The following is a 21,393-nucleotide window of genomic DNA, read 5'->3' as shown; positions in this document are numbered from 1 at the left end:
AAATTAATCTAGTAGGTTGAAACCTTTTATATTTTTGCTACCTCTACAGAGTTTTGTTTCAGGATCATTACTAAAAGAACAAATATCTGGAAAATGAAAACCCACCAGAAATCCCCCCGAAAGAAAATAAATAGAGTATGAACTAGAAACGTAAAATAATTTGGTACATTGTAGACATTTTTTCAAAGCCATATTCCTACCTGAAAGATACAGTAGATTTCTGACACAAAGAAATTGGGGCAAGAACATGATACATGTCACCGTTAACTGTCAGCAGCAATAGTGACATCTAGTGTACAGATTAGAATATGTATTTATTTATTTTGTAAGCCCCTGTAAAGTTGTAAATATGTAACAACCATTGACTTTATGTATGACTTACATATTGGGTAACAACAACCCTTATGAATGATCTATGTGTGTGTGTGCGTGTGTTTGTACATTTTATACAATTTAATTGAAAACCTTTTCAGTGATGGCTTAAATCAAACGTGGTGACCACTTCAATAGTGGAGAAGCATAGATATAAATAGATATTGACTAAGTGACATTTATATGTCTTTGACAGCCAGGTGGGGGTTTCAAAAAGCCTGATTCATGCCTCAAAGACTGGATCAGTGTGAGTGACAGAGGCCAGGGCTGAGAGAGAACTCTGACACTGTCCAATATCACACATCAAATTGACGTCATTACGCCAAAGAAAAATATGATAGAACCTACCATAAGCAAAATCAAAGTCGTTTTTAAATTTCACCCATTAGTAGAAATCAATGTAATTAAGTTATATGACTAATGTCAATGTCACAAATGAGTGTGTTGGATTACACTTTAAATGTTTAAATGTCAATTATGTTCCAGTTTCAATTATACTGTTTTATAATACTGGTTTATAAACCCAGGGTCGTTACAATACATACAATTAAGGACAGGAACTCCTTTGGGAATATGATTTTCAATTGTGAGGCAATACGCTGTTACTATAGGATAAATATATGTAACTTCTAATCAAATATAGGCATTCCAAATTTGGACCAACATCTTTACTGCTTTACATATTCTGACAAGCGCCCTGTCAGTGGGAAAATTCGTTTTGCATGGCCCAGTGCGCCGGTTGAGTAGAGATTTCACTTAAGGACCAATGGAATGTTACACAAGTCCAAACCCTGATTACCCGGGGCACCGGGCCATTTAAAACGAATTAACCCACTCGTAGACGGTACGTAAAATACTTGAATTGTATTTGTCGATCGTGAGAAGTCCCCCCTCTGAAGTACTACGGTTGGTGCAATACAAACGGCTTAATATTTTGCCTACCTGATTGGATAAGAAAGCTTTCTGTTTTGGTTGCGTGCCAGTAGCCGTCTGGAAGGGGAGGGGTGCTGTATGACTTCCGGTTTAGGCTGAAATTGACACACAATGAGGAGCAGGGAATAACCTCGCGAAACGCCGCTGTAAATAAATAACGTTAGAAGAATCACTGAAGCCACAGAATCATGGAGAATCAGGTATAGTGACTTTTGTGTCCCCTCGAGAATCCTGAACTTTTAAGGAAAAAATACTAGAAGGCTGTGCCCGGGACAGGAATGAATGCCTGGTGCTCGAAAAAATCCTGCTAATCGAACTCATAGTTGGCTCACGAGCTGTGCTAGCTAGCCACACACTCAATCGCATACATCGGTATTTGACATAGCGAGCTGGCTAACGTTAGCTTAACTCAGCATTGCTAGCTAGCCACATAATCAGACAGGCACACAAAGGGATTTCTTGCCTACTTTTGTGTTATGGACGTATATATTGAGAAAGTAAGATGTATAACTTACTCCTTACCCAGCTCATAACCTAATTTACACGAGCTACTACCTGCTAGGGTTCTCGGCCCTTCGCTAGCTACGTAAATAGCTGCTACAAGACGCCGGTGGAAAGGATTGCTCTTTCCAGGTCTGGGTGGAGGGGAGGGAAGGAGGGGTGTGTATCTAGCGGCGACGAATTGGAATTGAAAAGCGGGAATTACATCACCAGTTTAAAGGCATAGATTGTGCACTAATGAAGATATTTGAAAATCCTAGAGATACAAATTGTATAACAGCTAGCTGGACACTGGTTGGTTGGGGGAAAACTTATGGAAGAACGTCCATGCATGTCCACATTGACTTCCATAGATAGACATTAGTAGGCCATCTTATTTTTCGAAATATCATGTCGATAACTCTGACCCGCTGTTACTCAAGCTAGGTAGGAGTTTTCATGCTCATCATGATAATGCAAACTCTTATTTCCATATCAAATTGACTCATGGAATCCACCTGTGGGAACATGTCACTGTCTGGTGTTACCCCTTTGAAGCGTGCTAACAGTGGAATTATGTGACGACAAGGAAGGACTAATCGTTTTAGCCGGTTTACCGTGATTACTCAAAGTGGAAAACTATATATTACTGTACACCATCAACAGCCATGAAACACCTAACATAGGAATTGTATTTTTGTACATTTCAAGGTTTGTTTGTATGGGATGTAGACTTTTGTCTGAAATAATGAAATAATTTAATAAATAATCGTGTGTGAAATCTAGACCATCACAAATTTGTATTTTGCTAAATTGCCCACTGGCTACATGCCTTATTTCTGGAAATGTGATAAGGAATGCTAATGTGCCTTGTTGTGCATCATGACGTCTAGTCTGTACTCTAGTTGTACAATTTGTGCCATATGAAATCACAATTAAATTCACAATAATGCACCAGAGATGTATAGGGTCATACCAGATAAATGGTGGAATAGTGACATGTTTTATAGTTGGAGTAGACTGAGTGTGAGCTCTGTAAGGGCTGTGGTGTCTGGTGGGCCTGCCCACCTGTACAGAGCTCAAAGTGCTGCAGGTGTGTCCTGTTGTGGTCTGTTGATAGAGTAGTCTGCTGTCTTCGAGCAGCGGAGAAGCAGGTTCTTTTCAGAGGGAGCGCAGCAACATTTGCCAATTTTTTTCTTCTGTGTGCTTCATCAAAGGAGTCTTTCATATGATTTTTCTCCTAGTGGAGATTAACTTGGTTATGAGGGGTGTTATTTTCATGGCACGTGGGGGTTCATTGTTGTGAGAGTCTGCCAAGTAGGGCATTTCCCTTCAGAATATCCATTTTAGATCAGGGGGAGGGTCACTTGCAACAATAATGGCGGCTCTGTGTATTTTGTTATCTCTCTGTTGTGGCAGGGAAGTGAACCAAAGGAAGTTACTGAACGTCATACTGTTTCCATAAATGTTTCAAATGATTCAAGAATCTTTATCGCATGAGCATCAGGATAGACGGTGCTCTTGTCTTTTTCCTCCAGCCAACCATCTCTGACCTATTTTGTTTGTGATGATCTCGGTGTATGAATGGTTGGTCATCTCTGAGCTGGTTTTGGTGATGCCAGTGATCCTGGGGAGCTGGTTGGTTGATGGAGGGTCTCAATGGCTGCTGCACTGACCCAGGGTGTGGTAGCGACTGGAGTTTAAGGGCATTACCGCCACGGAATGGCTGGGTGAGACGCCGGGGGGGGGGGGGGGGCTCAGAGTCCCAGCCCAGAACAGCTCCTCTCAATCCTGTCCCCTAATCGCTCCACTCAATCACAGCACACAAGCACTGTGGAGAGAAAGGTGCCAAATCCACACATTCTTCAGGCCAGGACATAAAGTGACTTTTCTGTCCCCTCGTCCCTCTCTCTTCCCAATCCCTCTTTAGTAGCTGTCCCGATCGCTGCAGCATGTCATTTGGATGTCCGTTCAACTACTATCATTGTTTTCGGTAACGAATCACAGTCTGTAGTTTCTGATGTGACCATCTCATAAAAACCAACTTTGTTTTCTCAATTGTAGTATCAAATAATTTTCATTTCCATAAACTAAACTGTTTCCTATCTAAGCTACTAACTTGCGATGAGTGATCAATTTCAGATGCTAATAGTTGTTTTGTATGTCTGACCTTGTGTCTGCAGTGCACAGTGCAGGTGAAGCTGGAGCTAGGACATCGAGCCCAGCTGAGGAAGAAGGTGACCTCGGAGGGCTTCACCCATGACTGGATGGTGTTTGTGCGAGGGCCTGAGACGGGGGACATACAACACTTTGTGGAGAAGGTCGTCTTCAGGCTGCACGAGAGCTTCCCCAAACCCAAGAGAGGTGGGTCAAACAAAACACCCTCGCAACAGCAGCACTTGCTCATGCGCAAACACACACACACACGTACCTGGCTGAAACTGGTTCTGTGATTACTTTGTTTGTTTTTGTCTGGGGAGGGGAGAGGGGATTCACTATGGATGTAACAATTCACTGATGCACTTTGGTCCCCGATTCAAATGTTTAAGATACAAGTGCATCGGTCCATGGACCCCGAACCGATCCAAATGTAGCATGCATAGGTCAGAAAATCGATTAAAACATTATGAATCACCAGTTCACACTTTTTTTCTCTTTTTTTTTCTCGTTACATTCTTTCTACCTTCCGAAAATACCTAATCTTTTCTGACAACTGATGCGTCCACTCCTTCAGGGTGGAACTGCATGCAACTGTGTTGACAGTCATTGATCTACAAGTCATTTTGGATTCCAAACAACCCCAGTCAATATCAGTAGCCTAGTCAAACTGTGCTGTGAACAGCTTTGCACGCTGACCAATGCGAGGTAGGCGGCCTGTTCCTGATCTTGCACATCTGCGCGGCACCTTCAGCGTTCAAATAATAAAATGGCTTGCGTGATATTACGCTTTATTAGTTGAGTGACAACCTATGTAATTTGCTAGGTTATTATTATCATCTATGCGCTGTTGAAAATGACGTTTTACCAGAATAAAAGTAAGCTACCCGGAGACAACTGTCATCTGACTATAGCCTAACTGCTGACCCTGGCTTACAATCTCATTTATTTTGATCATCTTCAGTAATAGTTTTGGTAGTTTTGCTTTAAACAATCCGTGTATATGGTAATTTTTAAATATACAGGGTAAATTTGATAATTTCATAACGAGGACAATAATCACTTTTGCAAGGTGCACTGGATGGCCGACGCCAGAAGAGAAGATCTCGCCGTTAAAAACGTCCAAACGGTCAAACCCATTTGATTTTGAGATGGAGGCTGAAATCCAAAGTTGTGCTAGCTATATATTCATTGGATATGTCATTGCTAATTTGTAAACGATATACTGTATATTGATACATTACTAGGTCACACTTCATCTGCAAAAAATACTAGTTAATTAGTGGGTGATGGTGATTTCAGAACCAAAGTGGGGGGGACAAAAAACAGGCTACATTGTCCCCCTAATATGGTAGTGGGGTGGTAGATGCCTTATGGCTCAGCTCAGGTGCCTGCATAGTACATACACCATAGACATTAACACACACAGAAATAATCTCGAACATATCCAGCTCAGAGGCCCAGCTCATGAGCTCCATCAGCAGCAGATTTTTATTTAGAATGGAAAATTAATGTGTTTATGCAACAATTGTTAGTGCATCTATTCGTTCTCTAATCAAACCAAATTGCACTGATTAGTTTCAAACTAAAACGTATCGGAGCCCATGTATCAAATTGTCTTGAAAGGGAAAGATACACATCCCTAGAATTCACCTTGACAACAGTTTAAATCAATATTGTAAAATGGATTCTACGGTAGCGTGAAGTGCAAACACACAGAAGGCCTTCACAGCATTGCCTACAACATCAAGCATGCATGTTGCTCGGTCAGATTTTGTCAATTTGTGCTGAACTTAAATAAACATGATGTGTTCTCCAGACCAGGCACATCTCGTCTCATTAAGTCACTGCAAAGCTTTGGGTCGTTGTCCACAGTTATGGTTATTACACATTATTGCTCCCATAAGCTTTTAGCTTCAGGTTGTAATGACTGACTCTCAATGGGAGGCTGGCACTAGTTCGCCATTAGCCGTCTAGCAATGGCCATTGATGTTATCCTCCTGAATGTATGTTGATGTGCTGTCGTTGTTTCTGCAGTATGCAAGGAGCCACCATACAAAGTGGAGGAGTCGGGCTATGCTGGGTTCCTCATGCCCATCGAGGTCTACTTCAAGAACAAGGTGAGAGCTCCGTCAGAGCCTCTGTAATGGTACTATGTTAACAGTGTCAATCTATCCCTCAGGATATGGGCCACTGTTACATGTGATTCCTTATGGATTAGAGTTCCTCTGGTGCTCTAGGCCTTCTCCTGAAATCAAATCGGATATAGTTCTCCTACAATGGCTTGTTTATATTAACCGCCACAATCTGTATAAGATGGGTGTTTTTCTGTGGGTCGTTGGTCAATATTCATGTCATTTGGTTGGTAATTTAATGTCTGTTTTAATTTCCTCAATGGTTCATGTGCTGCTTCTAGTCTGTCATGTGACAGTATTTGTGTGTGTGTGTAGACACCAGGTTTAGGTGTCAGTGATACTGGGGCTGTGTGTGGTGACACTGGTCATGCTAGTAGTGGGCCTTTGGCTGCTGGTCTGGCTGGTGTCTTGTCAGCTGTCTGTCTGGCTGAAACTCCTCTTCATGTCACTGTAGCGCCTGTTTTAAAAAGTCCTTCGGTTTATCTGCCGTGAATGTTTTTACTGTGTCCTGTATCTGTAACCCAATGACTCCTGGCATGCTCTGAAAGTGGCGGGTGATCAGAAAGAATCCATTTGTTTACCAAAATGTTCTACTGTTTGCTGAAGTTCTCTCCCATTGTGGAATGTTAGTTCTTATCAGTGTGTGCACTCCAGGTATGCCTCTTATTGACTTGGTCGTGGAATCGCTTATTCTTACTGTTAGCTGATAATATTCTGATAAGGGCTTGGCGGGGCTAATTAGATATGTTCATTATTATTTACAGGAGGAGCCCAAGAAGGTGTGCTTCAACTATGACCTCTTCCTGAACCTGGAGGGGAACCCTCCTGTCAATCACCTGCGCTGTGAGAAGCTCACCTTTAACAACCCCACCCGGGAGTTCAGACGCAAGCTGGTCAAGGCTGGAGGGGTGAGCTGTGGATGGGGTACAGGGTGGATGTGGGAAGTGGAATGGCAAGAGGGAATGTTGTTGACGTGTTTCAGGGTTGAATTGAATTCAAACGTTGAATTGGAATTTAATTGGAATTGGTACACCCCACAGAAAGCAGAATTTGAATTGAAGGAAGTAGAATTTAATTCAAACCAATTGACCTAAAACATGAAAGTCTCATTCATTTGACAAATATTTTATCAAAAGGAAATGCCACTTATTAATGCAAAGAATACACACATACCATTTCACATATTAGTTTGATTAGAACGCAAGGATGTCAAACTGTATTTTTTTTGTCATGAGATGTTAGATTGTTCCCTTCCGTACTGCAGTGTTTGATCTAATGCATTCTGGGAAATGTTTTCTGATATTGAAAAACATTAAGGGAATTATGAATGATTTATAGACAACCCACAACATGATCTTAAAATATTTTCAGACCACTTTAAATATTTAAAATTGTTTTAGGACAATGAGTTTTATAAATGAAATGTTATTCTTCAAACTTATACTACATGGTACTGATAACCAAACATGTCAAAATAAACATTTATATGGTGATGTGTAGAATAAACAAGCCATTTGAATTTCCTTGATTTCAATTCTACTTCCTTAAAATTCAGCTTTCTGTGGGGTGTGGCCAGTTGAATTGAATTGGAATTAAAGAGCAAATTGCAACTCAATTCAGAATTGACCCCAACCCTGGTGTGTTTGTTCTCATTCTTCTCCCTATTTGTTTGTCTCTCAGGTCATGGTGGTGCCAGAAGGGGCAGAGGCGGTGTCGAGGCCCAGTCCAGACTACCCCATGCTCCCCACCATCCCACTGTCTGCCTTCTCAGACCCCAAGAAGACCAAAACCTCCCATGGATCAAAGGTGAGCAGCACTTCCTAGCCTAGTACACTGATAAGAAAGAAGGCGTAGGAATGTGTATAGGATTGCTCAACCAGTCAATACAGCAGAGGGTAGGGAGAATAGGAGAGTAGAATACAGTTGAGATAAGGGACGGCAAACCTGTGTGTCTTTTTGTTTCCCAAGCCTTTAATCATATAATGGGATTCTTTCATTAATTCAGCTGGACTTCGATGCCTACTCTAGGTCACAGTTGATCCCAAATAAACCTGCATGATTACAAACATCCTTTCCTGGTTTAGCATTTACCACTCTGTTGAATTATCGTAGTACAACATGGACGGTGTTCTGCGTATGGATATGTGCATGCATGTTGTTCCTAGTATGTGATCGGAGTTGAGCGGTTGGAAATCCACGTCCTCTCCAACCGCTCCGCTAAAAACCGCTCCGCGCTCACAGAGGAAAAACTGCCGCTCCAAATTTGCTCCATTCATTAAAATCACAGTTTAACCAACACCAATCTATTTTTGTGACTACCTGGACCTACCATTTGGTTTTGAAGTATTGAAACCAAACCATATGATTTCAATGAAAAGTATTTTAATTAACATGAAATGGTGAATGTAAGAAGCGATCATTTCAAATAGGCTATATGTCATATTAAACAGCGTATAAACACTCTAAATAAGTCAGGAGCCTGACAGGGAGACTGAGAAGGAATGGAAATGTATTATTTAGGCTGTATTATTTCAATTATCTCAAGGCTATAGTCTACAAAGAAATACATTGTTAAGCATTTGCGAGTGCGACACACTAGGCAGGTAAGGCGTCAAGGACATTAAGCACTCAGCATTTAAACAACATTTAGCTGTATTAAATCATTGTAGTCTATAAATTGCGCATATAGGCTGTGACTTAGAATTAAATACAAATTAAATGAAAAATGCCTTATTAGGCTCAGTCTACAGTGCCTTTTTTAAATTCATTTTTTGAAACAGTCTGTGGTTTCAGGCTCATGTGATGGTGCCTGGAGAGCAGGCCAGTAGCGAAGAATATACTCTCCTCACTTGCAAAGCCACTGGGGATGCTAAACACCCTTTTGGCCAGGCTGGGCAGGGATGCAGAGTTGTTATTTTCTATAGGTAGGCCTAAAGGTTTTTAGGCAAAATAACCCAATCAAAACAGAAAGCTAATTGAAAGTTGCCAGGCCAATTGCACCAAAATCAATTATGGCATATTGTGTAGATAATAGAACAACAATAAAGGAAACTTTTAAGAGATTACATTTTTTGTTTATAAATACTTTGCTACAATGACACACATAATGACACACCTTGTTCCTTTCTTTTAGCATGTGCACATACTAAGTACACCATCATGCTTTCGGGTTATGTGTCTTTTCAGAGGTCCACAGTGATTCTTTAGTTGTGGACATTACATCACCGCACTCCCTCTCTTGCTTTTGGCCACCTTGATTTTGCACTTGTGTGTTTGATCAGTTTCTTTATGAAAATATTTTTAGCGAACTCCATGACAGTAGCTAAAGCAAGGGTCTATAGCATCACACAAGTAGACTACAAATCCATGCTGGGCCGGGCAGCCCCTGAGCTCGTGAAGTGAGCTCTATTGGAGTGAAATTAGAGCGGGCAGGAAGGCCGATGTGCCAGCATTTGGGAATATTGCTCCGCGCTCCAGTCAAATTGGGGATGCTCCTCGCTCTCCTCTGCTCACATACAATGTTAGTCCTTCAGTGGGCCTTTGGCTAAGTGCATTGACAGTAGAGTGATTATCATAGTGATGGATCTACTCAAGTATGATGCTCCCACTCAGATCTTTCTTTGCTGACAATCAAGAAATATGTGGCGGAGCACCTGCGTGAATGGCCCATACTTACCTTTATTATATATATTTACAGCCCAGCACCTAATTGAAAAGGGATGTGAGTTTGATATCATGTGTACTTGTCCCTGTCTTTAGGAGCCCAGTAAAGAGGGCAGTGGAGGCAGCAATAAAGGGCCCAAGCCCCACAAGCTGACCAAGGAACACCGTGAACGCCCCCGCAAAGACTCTGAGAGCAAGGCGGGGTCCAAGGGCGACAGCGACCGCGACGGGGGAGGAGGGGGCAGCAGCAAGAGCGCCCGCGAGCCCTCCTCTTCCTCGTCCAAGAAGCCAGCAGAGATCAAAGTCAAAGATGAGGGCAAGGTCCTTCCCAAGGCCGCCTTCAAAGAGCCCAAACTTACCCTGAAGGAGGCCAAGATGGAGGGCATGTCCCCCAAAGGAGGGGGGGGAGGGGGCGGTGGGGGAGGAGGAGGGCTCCCGCTGGAGTCCAAAGGCCCCGGGAAGCGGCCCTCCACTGTGGAGTCTCCTAAACCCAGTGCCAAGAAGCAGAAGAAGAGCAGCTCAGAGGGATCTAAAGGGACAGCTGCAGGGCCCTTCACCGGAGCCTCTCCCCGGGTCTCCTCATCGTCTGCAGCCGCCCCTGGCTACCCAGAGAAGAAACCCCCCAAGGAGAAGGGTCGTTGGCCCAAGGGCAGCAAGGCCGACACGCAGGAGGTCAAGGAGCCCAAGAAGCTGCCTGAGTCTGACGACTCCAACTCTGAGGATGAAGCCTCATCCAAATCAGAGCAGTCAGCCCCTTCCAGTCCCTCCAACTCAAGCTCCAGCTCTGATTCCAGCTCAGAATCTGACTTTGAGCCTGGACAGAAACAAGGCCAAGGTAAGCCTATCATTCTTTAGACAGGTAACATGGGATTTACACATCCACTGGAGAGGACATTCTGACACATTGGTTGTCTTAAGGGGGCATGGTTTGTGCTTTAATGTAGGAATGGTACTGTCGCTAATTATTATAATATTTTTTAAATATCTCTCTTTTAGGCTGAGCTATTCAGATGTTTAATTAATTGTTGTGTTGCGTCAAATATGTGCATTTAGCAAATGTTCTCTGTTAACGGTGTGTACGTACTCTAGGCCCGCTGCGCTCTATGGTGGAGGACCTACAGTCAGAGGAGTCAGATGACGACAGCAGCTCTGAGGAAGGGACGCCTGTCAAGACCAACCCGCCCAACCGGGACTCACGGTAAGTCTCTCTCAATTTCTCACTCTTTACGTTACTGTGTCATAGACCTCTGATGCTTCTGTAGTTAGGTCATTTTCACCAGTTAGTCTACTCCTTAGGAAATTAGCATTGCTTGGCTGTTAATGTTTGTGGCGTTATGAAACGCAGTGTGTCCGTATGTCTCTAGCAAATATGTACGTGTTAGCTGTTCTTTATAGGTGTTACTTTAAAGATTTTAATAATTTGAGCTGCAAACACCAATTGTACTTCTTAATCCTTTTGCAAAATGTGTGCCCACCCACCACCTATATACACGGGCTCCCTGTGCTAAATAGGGCACAATGAGAGCTTTCTTCCTCTGTTCCCTGTCAGACTGAGCCTGGACAGTGAGAGTGACAGCAGTGACGGCTCGCACCTCCCCAGTCGAGACCCGGTGCCACCTCCACAGAAACACAGCTCCTCCAATAACAAGGTAAAACACAGCTCCTCCAATAACAAGGTAAAACACAGCTCCTCCAATAACAAGGTAAAACACAGCTCCTCCAATAACAAGGTAAAAAACACCATTCTCCTCCAAAAAGTAACCGGTCCAAAGGGGGTTAAAGCATCGGCTCCCCCAGTAAGGGGTATAAAGCACGGCTCCCCCAGTAAGGGGTGAAAGCACGGCTCCCCCAGTAAGGGGTAAAGCACGGCTCCCCCAGTAAGGGGGTAAAGCACGGCTCCCCCAGTAAGGGGGTAAAGCACGGCTCCCCCAGTAAGGGGGTAAAGCACGGCTCCCCCAGTAAGGGGGTAAAGCACGGCTCCTCTAATCTCTCCCAGGACTGGACTGTTCTCTCCGTCTCTATTGTCGCTCCAGATTTCTAATTCTATTGTATCTCCTTTGACAAAATCCCCATCATTAAAGGTGCTAACGTTACAAATTGGATTTTAGAAAAATTTTGCGTTGTAATTTCAGAAAACATCCATAATATATCTGCCACTAATAGTGGACGCCGCTCCGGCGGTAGAAATCAATAGGCAAATTTCACAGCCAATCACAACACTGGCGGGTAAGTAATAATGTGAAACACTATCATTCCACTATTAGCGCCAGCTATAATATGGACATTGTCAGAAGTTACAATGTAGAAATTCAGTTATAAGTTCTATGTGTAGCACCTTTAAATATATAATTTCTCCTTCAAACTGGTATTTAAAATATATATATATAAACTCAGCAAAAAAAGAAATGTCCTCCCACTGTCAACGGTGTTTATTTTCAGCAAACTTAACGTGTAAATATTTGTATGAACATAAGATTCAACAACTGAGACAAACTGAACAAGTTCCACAGACATGTGACTAACAGAAATGGGAATAAGTGTCCTAAACAAAGGGGGTCCAAAATCAAGAGAGTAACAGTCAGGTATCTGGTGTGGCACCAGCGTTGCATTAAATGTACTGGCAGTGCCATCTCTCTCATGGACTGGACCAGAATTTGCCAATTCTTGCTGCGAATGTTATGACCTCTACTTCCAAACAAAGGCATGCATAGTTCCCTGGCATTTCTGGGGGGAATGCCCTGGCCCTCACCCTCCGATCAACAGGTCTCAGGCGTGCGCAATGGGATTGAAATCCGGGCTCTTCGTGGCATTGGCAGAACACTGAAATTCCTGTTTTGCAGGAAAGTCACATTAACAGAACAGTATGGCTGGTGGCAATTGTCATGCTGGAGGTCATGTCAGGATGAAGCCTGCGGTAAGGTATCGCAGAAAATGAGGGAAGGAGGATGTCTTCGCTGTGAACGCTAGTGTTGAAATTGGCCGGCAATGGACAACAATGCTCAGTCCGATGATGCTGTGACACAGCCGCCCAGACCATGAAGGACCCTCTAGTCTCCAAATCGATCCCGGCTCCAGTGCTCGGGTTAGATGCTCACTTCTTTGAAGATAAACGTGAATTCGACCATCCCCTGGTGAACAAAACCTGCGACTTCGTCATGAAGAGAATTTTTTGCCAGTCCGGTCTGGTCTCAAAACGGTGGGTTTGTGTGCCATAGGCGATGTTGTTGTTCCTGGTGACATGTCTGGGTGAGTGATTTCTGCTTACAACAGGCCTACAAGCCCTCAGCACTCTCTCGCCTATTGCGGGAAGTCTGCGCTTGATGGAAGGTGATTGTCGTGTCTCGGTGTAACTCGGCGTTGTTGATACTGCCATTCTTAAGTACTGGTCCGCAGAGGTGTGATGTGCTCAGATGTACGATCACTGGGCAGGTGTTGTAAACCGTGGCTGCCCGGGGGGACGGAGGGAGTCAGCTTTCGTCCTGGTGTCCTGTGTAGCTGCTGTCTTAGGCCCTCACACCGTGGCGGACATGAAATTTATTGTCCCTGGCTACGTTGCAGTCTCATGCTCCTTGCAGCATGCCCCAAGGCACGTTCAGCGGTCAGAAATGAAGCAGGGGCTCCTTGTGGATGCGATTTCTTTTGGTGTTTTCAGAGTCAGTAAAAGGCCTCTTTAGTGTCCTAAGTTTTCATAACTGTGACTTAATTGCTACCGTCTGTAAGCTGTTAGTGTCTTAACGACCGTTCCACAGGTGCATGTTCATTAATTGTTTATGGTTCATTGAACAAGCATGGGAAACAGTGTTTAAACCCTTTACAATGAAGATTTGGGGATTTTTACGAGTTATCGTTGAACGACAGGGTCCTGAAAAAGGGACGTTTCTTTTTTTGCTGAGCTAATATATATTTACTTATTTATTTAACCTTTATTTAACTAAGCAAGTCAGTTAAGAATAAATTCTTATTCACAATGACGGCCTACCTAAAGGCAAAAGGCCTCCTGCGGGGACGAGGGCTGGGATTAAACATTTTAATAAGTTAAATAAAAATTTTGAACAGAACACACATAAGAAGAGACACAACACTACATAAAGGGACCTAAGACAACAGCATGGCAGTAACACATGTCAAAACAGCATGGTAGCAATACAACATGACCGCAACATGGCAGCAGCACAACATGGTAGTAGCACAAAACAGGGTACAAACATTATTAGGCAAGGGACAACAGCACAAAGGTCAAGAAGGTAGAGACAACAATACATCACGCAAAGCAGCCACAACTGTCAGTAAGAGTGTCCATGATTGAGTCTTTGAATGAAGAGATTGAGAGAACCTCTGCACATGTACGTTGTTGACGTTTGGGTTATTACCAGTAGTTATCATTGATGGCTAAGCAGTGTGTTGTATTCCTAGCACCACAACAGGAGACTGGTGGTGTGTGTTCATTTTTGCTCTCCTAAAGCACCATCCTTCCCATTCTGATCTCTGTTTATCAGCTTTCCACTCTTTCCTCCATCTCTCTGTCTCTGTGTTCTGTCTCTCTCTGAGCAGGTCTTGGCCAGGAAGAGCCCAGACATCTGTAGCCGCCCAGAGAAGGTGCTGAAGAAAGGATACGAGAAGGTAGGAAGGGTAAATAATCACAGTTTACATTACCTTTGTTTCTTATTTTTGTGTTCAAACATCTGTTTGAAGTGGTTATATTACCAGTGCAGTGTTCAAATTCTACAATACTGCTCTATCACCACTATTATAGATATATCACTACCAGCTCACCACTCCACGCATTCCTGGTGTAAAACTGCAGTAGAAAACACTGGTTAATCAGTAATCATATACCTAATAGTAGACTCAAGGAGTGCTCCACAAACTGCCTTCTCTTCCTGTTCTCCAGGCCTACACAGAGGAGCTGGTGGATCTCCACCGCAGACTGATGGCTCTGAGGGAGCGCAACGTCCTACAGCAGGTATGGACCAATGACTGGCCGTGTGTGTGGTCAGGTGTATGCATGTTACAAAACATACTTTTCCATATACACTATCAGGCCACGCTATTGTGTTATCATCAATGTGATATTGTAGTCATCTAAGTCCTCTCCTCTCCTTAGATAGTGAATCTTATCGAGGAGACGGGCCACTTCAACGTGACCAACACCACCTTTGACTTTGACCTGTTCTCTCTGGACGAGACGACCGTCCGCAAACTACAGAGTTACCTGGAGGACACAGCCACGTGACAGCAAGCCCGTAGCGCAGTCCCTGGACCCCCACTGGGGGGGAGTAGTAACAGAAGCTACAGCCACACACCAGACAGAGCTAAACCACAGAACAACAACAGAACACACACTTTCACTTGTCGCTGGAGAAGAACAGAGGAACAGGGTGAGGGGAGGAGAGAGGAGGTCAGAGTAAGAGAGAGCAGCTATGCCACTGTCCCTCTACCCTGGACTGGACTGGAGGACAGGACTAGGAGCTGGCCTGTCTGGACTGGGTCTGGCAGGAGACGTATTATATATGTTTCTTGTCGAGAACAGCACAGCAGCCTGTGTGCAGAACTGTGGAATGCGACCACTCTACTCTCCCTCCCCCTCCTGCCCTCCCCCCTCACATCTAGCCTTTGCAAACCCAATACTTCCCCCCTCTATCTCCTCCCTCCCCACTCACACTCCCTTAGTCGACACAACACTCCTCCCCTCTCCCCCCTCTCAGCTGGAGTTCATATCTCTGTAGGAATTTTCCTGTCTGGGTGAGAGTGTGTGTCTGGGTGAGAGTGTGTGTCTGGGTGAGAGTGTGTGTCTGGGTGAGAGTGTGTGTCTGGGTGAGAGTGTGTGTCTGGGCGAGCGTGTGTGTCTGGGCGAGCGTGTGTGTCTGGGCGAGCGTGTGTGTCTGGGCGTGCATTTCAGAGGCTTTAGGGGGATGATATCTTTGGTTAGTGACTCTTTAAGCTTGAGCACAAGCAACAGCCCTTAAACACACACACACACTGTGAGAGGCATTTGGGTCCCATTCCAGAGTGTCTTCACATATGCAGGTACTAAGTTGTGTACGTGCCTGTTGGTGGTAGTGTGTTTTAGATGGGGTTCATCTCTTGTCTGTTCAGTTTCCCTTCACTCCCTCTTTGAAAGCTGAACCTTGACACCCCCTCCCCTCTTCTATCTTGATGTGCATGAAAGGGCTCAACTTCTGGGGAAAAGATCACTTCTGAATTGCCTTTTTAGTGGTGGGGGGTAAAAAGCTGTGACAAGTAGCCATAGTCTCCCAGATCCAAGAAAAAAAAGGGGCCACACTTTTTTACATTTAATTTTTGTACTGATACGTTTGGAGTATTTCTGGGATTGCGGTTCAGATACCTGTGAGCTATGAATGTATTCCTGTTCATTTTCTAGGGCTAGCAACAAACCTACTATCCTCTTAGTGCCTTTTATGTCTGTCCACTGACACTGGTTAAACAGCAAAGTCCTTCCTTTGACTAAATGTTAATTGGGAAGCCTGAAACTCCAGTTTTATCTTAACAGTGCCCTCTCTTGAAATCAGTTGATGCTCCTCGTGCGGTTTGTCTGCAGATTTGAAGCTTCTTCCAGGGATCTATCTCTGCTGTTATAAGGAACATAAGCCTTCCAGAAATCCTAAGACACTGCATTAGCAGTGGTCCTTTAGGGAAGTTCAGGCGTCTTCAAATTATTGCCTTTTCTTTCCAGATCGTAATATGAATGGTTGTATAGCTCATGTTCTGTTGTCTGAGGTGTAGTTTTCTATGGGAAGGGACCGTGCCAGACCAGGCATATCATTATGGAAAGGGACAGTGCCAGACCAGGCCTATCACTCAGTCAATCTGCTAGACATGTTCCTCTTACTGTGGCCCCTCTAGCCTTCACATCCACTGTGGTTTCACACTCAGACTAATGGGCTGTCTCTTCTCCTCTCTTTGGGTGATCCCCTCCCTGCTTCATTCCCCCCTCACTTTTCTTTCTGTTTCACCTCGTGAACAGTTGTATTTATTCTAATGCTAATAGCTTTAATAGTTATGTCCGTTCTGTTGCCTGCCTCTGCAAAGTGCACACTCACCTCTCTGGCCCTTCTCCTCTGTGAGGGTGCTGTGGTGTTGAGGACTCTGAATGTGTGGTTCTGTTCTAGAGTGAAACAACAACCGCCTTATGTTCCTCTCAGCATCCACTCTGCTCTGTCCACCACCCTTTTGTTTGTCTGGGTGTGCCTATGTCAACACAAGTCCCCGCAAGTGATTTTTAAGATGAATTTGCATCTGTGAGTGTGATAGATTGTGTGTGTCAAGCGAGTGGAAAAAGAGAACGTTGCTGTCCTCTTGTGTGTGTGAACTTTTAACTCCCAAGTCCTAGTTCATGAACTCTACCCCTTGACCGGGGGCGCTCAGTTTTTCCCTTGTCATGGAGTTGGGGCATGAAGGTGAAGGGTGTGGGGGGGTGGGGAAGGGGTCAGTGGCAGGGAGCTCTGTGCAGCTCTCCCAGAGAGAACCCCATCTACCATCTACGAACAGTCAATCTTTTATTTATGTACCTCTGCACTTTTGGCTGTGGTGACTTAAGTACTTAAGTAATTATCTAAACTGTATTTTTAAGAATTTTATACAATATTTACATGCAATACAAATAGATTTTTTGCCAACGTTTTTTAAAATTCTTATTTAATTGTTTTTATTTGTATTGGCATGTTTTGTCATTATACATACAGAAACATGCTGTCAGTTCTGTTAATTATAGTGTTGCGTCAAGGAAAACTTCCCTAAATGTTGTATTGTGTATCATAGTTGTTGCAGTTGAACACCATGGAACTGGTGTTGGGAATATGTTTGATGTATGAGCTAATCATGTCGATATCATCCAGTATAATTATATCAAGCAGGAAAAGGTGGACTTTTCAGTGAGAATAAGTATTTTTATGTGTATGTCCTATTATAATTTGAGTGTTTTTAACTCAAAGTGAGGCAGCGTTCTATTTGTCCGTACTCTATGAGGTATGGTTACGAAGCCCGGGCATAAACTGTCACCCCCCCGTTCAATATTTCTCTGTATTTTTTAAATCCAATTTCGATCCCTTAATCTCTTAAATAAGAACACCATAGGAAAAGATACCATGCCAATTCAAATTATATTATATAGTCTATATATATATTTAAATGTATGAAAAGCAAAGGTAGACCATCTACTCTGGATTTTAACAGGAAAAAAATACAAAAAAAAGCAACGAATGGTGACTGTTCCTTAGGAATCTGAGGTGGCATGGGCAGAGGGCAGTTTTCTGTATCAGTGGTTATTATACGTGTCTCTAACCAGGTTTCCATCCAACATTTTTATGCGAGTAAAGTACATGTCGGATAAAAAAATATCATGACCGTTCTAATGGAGACAGAACCTTTTTCGGTAAACTTTACAAATGTCGACAAAACAAAAAACTCTGGACAAGGTGGGATATTTGTGTGTAGGTAAAATGAATTATGAACGAAATGTATCTGGAAACTCATTTATGCGCAAATATTGATAAATACATCTGGAGTCACGCGATGACGTGTGGTTCTCCCTCTACGATTAGTCGGGAAAGCATGCCGTTTATTAAATTACAGATTAAATGAATAATTATAATCTTAGGCCAGTGTTTCCCAACTCCGGTCCTCCAGTACCCCCAACGTCACACACTTTTATTGTAGCCCCGGACAAAAACACCTGATTCAATTTGTCAAGGACTTGATGATTAGTTGACGAGTAGTAACACGTTTGCTTGTCATGGGCCACAACAGACCGAGTTTGGGAAACCGTCGGCTAGAGCTCAGGTGTCAATACCAGATTGGGCACACTCGCTATATAACGCAAAATGCTTTGTTAGAACCACCAGTAGAGTTCAAAATGCGATGGAAACTTTTAATAGTATTTTTTTATTCGGTACATGGGGATTTAACCGCAACATGTATTTATTTGAATGTGCACCACGTCATCATGCACAGCCTTTTATTTGCAACTAGTCAATTTGATTTTAACGCATCTCTGGTGGGAAAATGAACATATTGTTTTAAATGCGGATTTTAGAATATTCGCATGAAAATCTGTCGACAGTTGGATGGAAACCTAGTTTGTGACAGGGTACGTGTAAGCTTTATTTATCAAGGCAGGGTTTGCTGGCGGGAAGGGGTGATAGTGCTACCATGGGCTGAACGACAGAACAACACGATTTGGTATTTTAAACTTGGCATACGATGCCACCATGTGGCCATACAATGCAAGTTGTGTTAAGTACAAAAATGTTATTTTAATGTTATTTTTTATTTTGAAATCATATATTATTAATAAAGTCATTGAGTACTGTCTGTCGTTGTTGTGGCTCTTAGATGACCAGTGTTTGAACTTCTGAACTCTGGATGGACTCCATTTGAAGGGGTGAATTATATAGGTCACATGGGGATTATTTCATGTTAAACAGATTGTGGTGAATCCGGCACTGCAGAGTTAAAGCGGTTATGCTGACAAGGTTTATGCCACATTCAAAACAACTGGGAACTCGGAAATCTCCGACTTCTGCGCGTTCATGACAACTGAGAAAATAGCTCTGACGTTTTTGAAGGTCATCCAACTTGGAATTCCTAGTCGGAAACTCTTTCAAGAGCAGGGGTTCACAATTTTTTTTTTTTTTACATCCTCACCCCCCTGTGCACGTCTATGGGCACCAAGACTGTAAATGATACAGAGAAAATGTTGCTGTTTTGAAGCTAATTTATATGCATTTCTATACATTTTGCCATGTCTAATGTTTTTTCATGTCATACTTGAGTGACCAAAAAATTACAACAAAAACTATTGGCTACAAAAAACTAAATAAATAAAAATGTTAGCTGATATCTGCTAGTGGATCTGGACATTTCTGACAAGTTATAAATCGCTCTCTAAGGTATGCAATGACTAACATGACAAGAGGAACTGACGATGCACTCCCCAATTTCGAAATAGTTTTTTGTGCATTCTACTATTACAACTTTCAAGAGTAAGTTTAAAGCCCCACATTTTAGGAACCACTGTTCTGGAGCTCTGACTTTTCCCGAACTGAAGAACACTGACGACATGATTTGACCTCGTTTTTTCCCCCAGAGTTCCCAGTTGCCTTGAAAGCACCATTATAAATAAAATGGTTTTCTAAGTGCTATGACGATGCTTTTGTATTTTTTATTTTGCAGTTAAAAGCATGTTTGTTTTTACCAATTAATATAAAGTTATGTTTTCATCCCTTTTAAAGTAACTGCCTAGTGTTTCCAGATGTCTATATGACCTATCATTACTTACAACATGAGTGAAATAGTTTTCCTTCCAGAAAATGGTTATTCATTATTTTAAAAAGCTGTGTTGGAATGGTGTGGGTTTACCCAAACAATAGTATGGTGTGGGTGTATATGTCAAAAAATATATTTATGCACTAACATTTTAAACCTCTCCCAGACCCAGTCTGTAATACCTACATTGAACAAAAATATAAAGTGTTGGTCTCATGTTTCATGAGCTGAAACAAAAGATCCCAGAAATGATCATATGCACAAAAACCTTATTTCTCTCAAATTTTGTGCACAAATGTGTTTACATCCCTGTTAGTGAGCATTCCTGCTTTGCTAAAATAATCCATTCACCTGCCAGGTGTGGCATATCAAAAAGCATGATCATTACACGGGTCTACCTGGTGTTGTGGACAATAAAAGCCACTCTAAAATGTGCAGTTTTGTCACACAACACAATACCACAGATGTCTCAAGTTTTGAGGGAGTGTGCAATTCAAATCCAATTTTATTTGTCACATGCGCCGAATACAACAGGTGTAGACCTTACCGTGAAATGCTTACTTACAAGCCCTTAACCAACAATGCAGTTCAATAAATAGAGTTAAGAAAATATTTACTAAATAAACTAAAGTCAAAAATAAAAAGTAACACAATAACAAGGCTATATACAGGGGGTACCGATACCGAGTCAATGTGTGGGGGTACAGGTTAGTCGAGGTCATTTTTACATGTATATAGGGTAAAGTTACTATGCATAGATAATAAACAGCGATCAGCAGAGGTGTAAAAACAAAGGGGGGGGAAGGGGTGTCAATCTAAATAGTCCGGGTGGGCATTTGATTAATTGTTCAGCAGTCTTATGGCTTGGGGGTAGAAGCTGTTAAGGAGCCTTTTGGACCTTGACTTGGTGCTCCAGTACTGCTTGCAGTGCGGTAAGAGACAGAACAGTCTATGACTTGGGTGACTGGAGTGTTACACCATTTTTTGGGCCTTCCTCTGACACCGCCTAGAATATAGGTCCTGGAAGGCAGGAAGCTTGGCCCCAGTTATGTACTGGACTGTACACACTACCCTATGTAGCGCCTTTACGGTCGGATGCTGAGTAGTTGCCATACCAGGCGGTGATGCAACCGGTCAGGAAGCTCTCAATGGTGCAGTGGTTGTCTAGGTCCAAAAAACTCCTTAACAGCTTCTACCGCCAAGCCATGAGACTGCCGAACAATGAATTAAATGGCCACTCGGAGCCTCCCGGGTGGCGCAGTGGTCTAGGGCACTGCATCGCAGTGCTAGCTGCGCCACCAGAGTCTCTGGGTTCGCGCCCAGGCTCTGTCGCAGCCGGCCGCGACCGGGAGGTCGCATGGCTTTCGAC

General features: G+C 43.1%; 1 protein-coding gene across 2 annotated transcripts; it reads left to right on the top strand.

The window, feature by feature from the left end:
- Positions 1–1,383: 1,383 nt before the first annotated feature.
- LOC111972158 (protein ENL) lies at positions 1,384–19,070 on the top strand. Of its 2 annotated transcripts, none has more exons than XM_023999042.2 (11): positions 1,384–1,505; positions 3,969–4,149; positions 5,980–6,062; positions 6,842–6,985; positions 7,758–7,883; positions 9,837–10,575; positions 10,830–10,938; positions 11,290–11,389; positions 14,292–14,360; positions 14,632–14,703; positions 14,845–19,070. In XM_023999042.2, exons 1-11 carry the CDS (start codon positions 1,494–1,496, stop codon positions 14,971–14,973), a joined length of 1,764 nt encoding a protein of 587 aa, XP_023854810.1. In that variant the 5' UTR covers positions 1,384–1,493; the 3' UTR covers positions 14,974–19,070. The 2 variants fall into 2 exon arrangements, with proteins under 2 accessions (XP_023854810.1, XP_023854809.1); XM_023999041.2 differs by having other exon boundaries at positions 14,292–14,369.
- The last annotated feature ends 2,323 nt before the right edge of the window (positions 19,071–21,393 follow it).

This window comes from Salvelinus sp. IW2-2015, linkage group LG13 (genome assembly GCF_002910315.2).
Source record: "Salvelinus sp. IW2-2015 linkage group LG13, ASM291031v2, whole genome shotgun sequence".
NCBI classification, from domain to species: domain Eukaryota; kingdom Metazoa; phylum Chordata; class Actinopteri; order Salmoniformes; family Salmonidae; genus Salvelinus; species Salvelinus sp. IW2-2015.
Note: the sequence above shows the minus strand (reverse complement) of the source record. Positions and strands in the feature narration are given on the sequence as shown.

Excerpts from the sequence above, each read along its gene's own strand:
- LOC111972158 (XM_023999041.2), top strand. Across the intron at positions 10,576-10,829 it reads TGGACAGAAACAAGGCCAAG|GCCCGCTGCGCTCTATGGTG; the intron begins GTAAGCCTATCA and ends TACGTACTCTAG. Across the intron at positions 10,939-11,289 it reads CCGCCCAACCGGGACTCACG|ACTGAGCCTGGACAGTGAGA; the intron begins GTAAGTCTCTCT and ends GTTCCCTGTCAG.